Source organism: Physeter macrocephalus, chromosome 16 (assembly GCF_002837175.3).
Source record: "Physeter macrocephalus isolate SW-GA chromosome 16, ASM283717v5, whole genome shotgun sequence".
In the NCBI taxonomy this organism is placed as follows: Eukaryota; Metazoa; Chordata; class Mammalia; order Artiodactyla; family Physeteridae; genus Physeter; species Physeter macrocephalus.
Window position 1 is genome coordinate 62,727,745 of NC_041229.1, and position 6,081 is coordinate 62,733,825.

At 41.0% G+C, this 6,081-nt stretch overlaps 1 protein-coding gene across 1 annotated transcript; it reads right to left on the bottom strand.

Annotated features, from left to right (window-relative positions):
* Positions 1-632: 632 nt before the first annotated feature.
* On the bottom strand, positions 633-1,580 carry OR10A3 (olfactory receptor family 10 subfamily A member 3). Its single transcript, XM_024119025.1, is given in 3 exon segments — positions 633-995; positions 997-1,314; positions 1,317-1,580. Coding segments are annotated over 3 exon segments (945 nt in total).
* Between the last annotated feature and the right edge of the window lie 4,501 nt (positions 1,581-6,081).

The window sequence follows — 6,081 nt, forward strand, 5'->3', positions numbered from 1 at the left end:
TCCAGCTGTGGATTATAATGTCTTTAGGTCCTTGAATAGAACCAGTGTGGTTCTCTCAATAAATAGATGTTCTTTTCAACTCACGCAGGGACATATTTTCACTCAAAAAATAAAAAGCTCATCTTTCTATTTGTTGGCTTCCTGGAGCTCATACCAGTCAGCGGGGCAGAGTGGGTTTTCAAAATCAATCTGAAATTGTTAACATCATTTTTTAAAGTATTTTGGTATTATTGATGAAAGTTGGCAAACTCACAGTTTATTTGATCCATCAAAACCCCGCTGTGGAACCTACTCTGCAGAAATTAAAGCAACAATGTTTGTGAATGTATAAAACTAGTTTCTTTATTTAGCTTTCTCTAAAGAGACAAAAAGTTAACACATACCCATATGGCCACCAATAAACAATTTTTTGAAGAAACTGTGTTATACCTAATATTAAGGAATATTATGCATCTATGAAAAAAGAATAAAAACATTAATCTATATAGATGCCCTAATATATTATCAAATTTGTAGAACTCAAAAAATTAAACATATTCATACCAAGAAATGCAAACTGTTTCTACCATTTATTAAATTTAAATAAAGTTCAGTCCAGCATTGACCAAATATCACATGGCTTCTCAGCATAGTCAGAATGTATATAAATCCACTTTTCTTAGCCATAATTTCATCAGAGCTCTTTTCAGCTCACTGTTTCTCAAACTGTAGATCAGTGGATTCAGCAGAGGCATAAGAAGTGAGTAAGACAAGGACATCAGCTTCTTGGTTTATGGGGAGTAGCCAGATTTGGGTTGTAAGTAAGTCATACTGGCTGTGCCATAGAAGGGGGTAACAGACATGAGATGGGAGGCACAGGTGGAAAAGGCCTTTTGCCTCCCAGTGGTTGATGACATCTTCAGGATGGCAAAGAGAATTCGAATGTAAGACAAGAGTATCAACAAGAAAGGAAGCATAACAATCAAAATGGCGCCAGTGAATGCATAGATTTCAAATTAAAAAGATGTCTGCACATGCAAGCTCTAGCCCTGGGGGAGTCTCACAGAAGAGATGATTAATTTCATTGGGGCCACAGAAGGGAAAACTAAAAACCCATGAGGTCTGCACAGTGGCCACCATGATCCCTGAGACCCATGAGAATATAACTAATTTCACGAAAACCCTTTTGTTCATAATCATTGGGTAGCTCAGAGGACGGCAGATTGCAGCAAATTGGTCATAAGCCATTGCCCCCAGGAGAAAACATTCGGTCCCACCAAAAAGAAGAATGAAATACATCTGTGCAAAACAGGCTGCAAAGGTGATCATACTTTTTTTTCACTGGAGAGGACCACCAGCATTTCAGGCATAATGACTGCACTGAAACTCACATGCACCACGGACAAGTTCAGGAGAAACAAATACATGGGAACGTGTAAGCTCTGTTCCAGGGAGATGATGACTATAATGATGGCATTTCCCATCAGAGTCACCAGGTAATCAACCAAGAAAACCCCAAAGAGCTGCCCTTGGAGTTCAGGAAAATTAGAAAAGCCCAAGAGGATGAATTCAACCACAGAGCTTTGGTTTTGCCTTTTCATTTCTGTAGTGGAGTGTATATTGTTTTTATGGACCATGTATGTAAATTATAAAGTAACAATCCAATAGCTGAGAGTTCAAGTCTGATATTCTTGATAGAAGATATAATGATGAGCTCATTTTGACAAATCAACCTGAAAATTTTGAGAATGGCCAGTTACTGGAATAGTGAATCTTTCAAACACAAATAGAGAAGTGAAGAATTTTGGCTCAGAAATCTTGTTTCAAAAGTACAAAATAACAGCAGATGTTCTCTGGCAACTTTTTTGCGAGGTGGAAAATTAATCCTTTCCTTAAAACACAAACAGACATTATATTACTTAGAATCTATTGTCTATTACATAGATGTATGCATCTCTGTTCTTTTCAATTGTATGTTTATATATGAATTTTCAAATAAAGTGTTTCAAATAAACAAATAGCAAAAAAATCCAGAAAAAATTACAACTAATAATTCAAAACTAAAACAAATATGTGGTGAATATTTACTATAAATGTTAAGGTTCAAAATGCATTTGTAATACTTTGTTTAGAATGAAATATATGAAAAATACACCCTAACAAATACAGAAACACTAAAAAGGGGTTGAATTTAAATGCACTTATCTCAGATGAACATAAGTAAATTGCTTTAAGCACATTGGTTTCTGGTCAGAGTGGATTTGACTAATTATACTGAAATTTGCCTGAATGGGAAATTTTAGAGGTCAGTTCTCCATGGACTATCCTTGTGACCATAAAGTAGCTATCAAGGCTATAAAAATGCCATTTCTATCTTTCTGATCCTGTGGTTTAACTCTCTCTCTCTCCCCCCTACCAGCATTCTTTGAGTCCCACATCTCCCTGTTTTATTTTCTGCCATAACTCATCACCAACTGAAATAACACATATTTATTTGAGTTTTATGCTTATTATTTAACCCCCCCGCTTCTGGAATGTAAGCTCCAAGAGAACAGAAACTTTGTTCAGGTGTGCTTTGTATTCTCAGAGCCTAGAGTAGATACTAAATTATATAATAGATGCTAAACCAATATTTATTGAAGAGATGGAATAATAAATATTAAAATTAGGAAAACCCAGAATCTGCCCTTAAGGACTACAGTGTCTGAAGGAAAAATAAATCAAATTCAAACAAATAGAGAACTCCAGAATTAATCCATGGCTTCTGCAGAAGTTTGAGGCCCCCTGTGGGATTGGAAATACCACTAGACCGGCAGATTGAGCTTTAGTCCTGACTTTGCTACTACCTCCAAGGTGAGCCTCTGCTTCTCCCTGCACTCAGGTTCCCCGGTGTGGTTGGGGGCAGGAAAATAATCCAGGACATCTCTTCTGGCTCTGACATGTGTGTTTCTCTGATTTGTTCAGGGAAAACTGCAGGCTGCAAGGCTTCACCTCCACTCAGATGACAGCCAGGCTGAAGGAAAGCTGGAATAGTGGTGGGTGGGCACGTAGAAGGCACACGTGCTGCCTGAGTCCTAGGGGCCAGCCAGCCCCAAGCAGAGCTGACCATCTTCCTACCAGTCCAGATGCTCTTCCTGAGCCCCTCTCTGGGCAGAGCACCTCACTTCTCCCCTGATCTCCCCTCCAGTCACCCAAACCAACTCTCCCCTGTCCGCAGCACCCTACTCATTGTTGGGCGCTTGGATCTTTAAAATCTGGAGTCCCTCTGGGCTCAGCAAGTTCATCACCACTGACACTGCTCCAGCTCACTGCCTCTTTTCCTCCCCCTTCAAACTCCCCCCGTTGTGAAATGGTTTCCTAACTGGCTTCTCCAGGTTTTGTAACTTCTCCCCCAACCTATCCCTCATACCTCAACCAAAATAAGATCATCCTCCCTCCCCGAACCTTCAGAGTCTCCTTTTATCAGTAAAATAAAACACCCACTTCTCAGGCCGCCATTTAAGGGAAACCAGTGTCAGAGTAAGTATTCTAGAAATTTAAAGAGGGAAATATTACTTCAGAATGGAGTGCGAGAGTGAACAACCATAAGCACAGGATGTCATGGTAGAAGGGCCATTAAGTGGAAGGGGGAAGGCTGGCTTGCTGAAATCAAAAGTATTCGATGACATCTTAGTACTAGACTTGGCCTTTGGAGGGTGCTTTGAAAACTAGCAGAATTTCACTGTAGTTACATGAGGAAGCCAGGAGGACAGAAGGACAAGCAAGCTGAAGACAGTGTAATGTTGTCTTGAGCTCAGATCATTAGGACAATAGCAGAGAATAAAAAGGTAAGTCGATTTACTGAATTTGGCCATAGCAATATATTAAACTCAAATGTCTATATTAACTTTAATAGTTATATTTTGGATATCAAAAAATCTCCCAAAATTAGTAAAGTGAACTCTACAGGAAAAAAAAAAAAAAAACCTTTTTAAGGACCATTTCTAGTAGACAAAAGTATGTATTAAGCTCCAGGTGTATAAAACCAAATTAGTTTTGAAAATAAGAAAATTTAGAGTATCCTATTAAAAACATACAAACTTGAGGAATTCCCTGGCTATCCAGTTGTTAGAACTCCACGCTCTCACTGCCAAGGGCCCGGGTTCAATCCCTGGTTGGGGAACTAAAATCCCACAGGCTGCACGGGGTGGCCAAAAAATACACACACACACAAACACACACACACACACACACACACACACACAAACTTCTGGGGCTGATAAAGTTAGAAAACAAATCTAAGTTGCTGTCTTCATGAGAGATTAAAAAAGAAGAAGAAAAAAACAAACAAACAGAACCCAAAGTCTCCACCTTTTCCCTTTAACACGAACTACAAATGCTGGCCTGACATTCACTGACATGTTCTTCTGGCTCTAATGTTAACTTTTTGTATGACCTTGGGCAAATCACTTCCTCCTCTGGGTTTCATCTTTCTCCATGACTGGCCTTATTTATGACCACTTTCCACCCCAGCTACAAACTTTTATGAATTAATGAGTAGTGCAAGCAAACTACTTATAACTCTAATTATTACTCAAACTTTGATGTGAATGTGAAAGGCAGAGTAGTTGGCATTCTTACATGAGGACTGATAGGCATCTCCAATTATCAGCAAGAAGAACTATAAATGGTAAACTCACTGACAGGTACGTAAGCAGAATCTTCAGTTCCTTACCTAATGATTGCCTCTGATTTTCATCCCATTTAAACAGATGTTTCACTTCTTTAGTTAAGAAACCCTCCCATAAATACAACTCAGTGATTCAATGCACTGATTTTACAACATTAGATGACACTGAATTGTTTGCCTTGGGAGAATCTTTCTCTGGAGGACTTACAATTTTTATAGACTTTCCCATATGGACATACGAAACCTCAGTTGCACAAACTTGGAGCAACATTCTCAGTTTCTACAGGGAATAATCACCTCTTCACTCAGGAGGCTTAATTCCACCATGACCTCCCCCATTAAGAAATTCTTCAGGGAATTCCCTGGCGGTCCAGTGGTTAAGACTGTCTATTCAGTTTCTCTGCCCATTTTAATTTTTTATTTATTTATTTTTGGCTGCATTGGGTCTTCATTGCTGCGCAGGCTTTCTCTAGTTCCAGAGAGCAGGGGCTAGCCTTCATTGCAGTGCATGGGCTTCTTATTGCGGTGGCTTCTCATTGCAGAGCACAGGATCTAGGCATGAGGGCTACAGTAGTTGTGGCACATGGGCTCAGTAGTTGTGGCACACAGGGTTAGTTGCTCCACAGTATGTGGGATCTTCCCAGACCAAGGATCAAACCCCTGTCCCCTGAATTGGCAGGTAGATTCTTAACCACTGCGCCACCAGGGAAGTCCCTCTGCCCATTTTTTTTTTTTTTTTTTTTTTTTTTTTTTGTGGTACACGGGCCTCTCACCGCCGTGGCCTCTCCCGCCGCGGAGCACAGGCCCTGGACGCGCAGGCCCAGCGGCCATGGCTCACGGGCCCAGCCGCTCCGCGGCACGCGGGATCCCCCCGGACGGGGGCACGAACCCGCATCCCCTGCACCGGCAGGCGGACTCCCAACCACTGCGCCACCAGGGAAGCCCCCTCTGCCCATTTTTAAATTGGATTTCTGTTGTTGTTGTTGCTGTCATAGAGTTGTATGCATTCTTTACATATTTTGAATATTAACCCCTTTTCAGATATAAAGTTTGCAAACATTTTATCCCATTCTGTATGTAGGTTGCCTTTTCATTTTGTTGATTATTTCTTTTGCTGTGTAGAGTTTTTTTTAGTTTGATTAGTCCCACTTGTTCATTTTTGCTTTTGTTGCTTGTACTTTTGGTGTCACATACAAAAAATAATTGCCAAATATACCCTGAGAAAACCATAATTAAAAAAGAGTCATGGGGCTTCCCTGGTGGCGCAGTGGTTGAGAGTCCGCCTGCCGATGCAGGGGACATGGGTTCGTGCCCCGGTCTGGGAAGATCCCACATGCCACAGAGAGGCTGGGCCCGTGAGCCATGGCCGCTGAGCCTGCACATCCAGAGCCTGTGCTCCGCAACGGGAGAGGCCACAACAGTGAGAGGCCCGC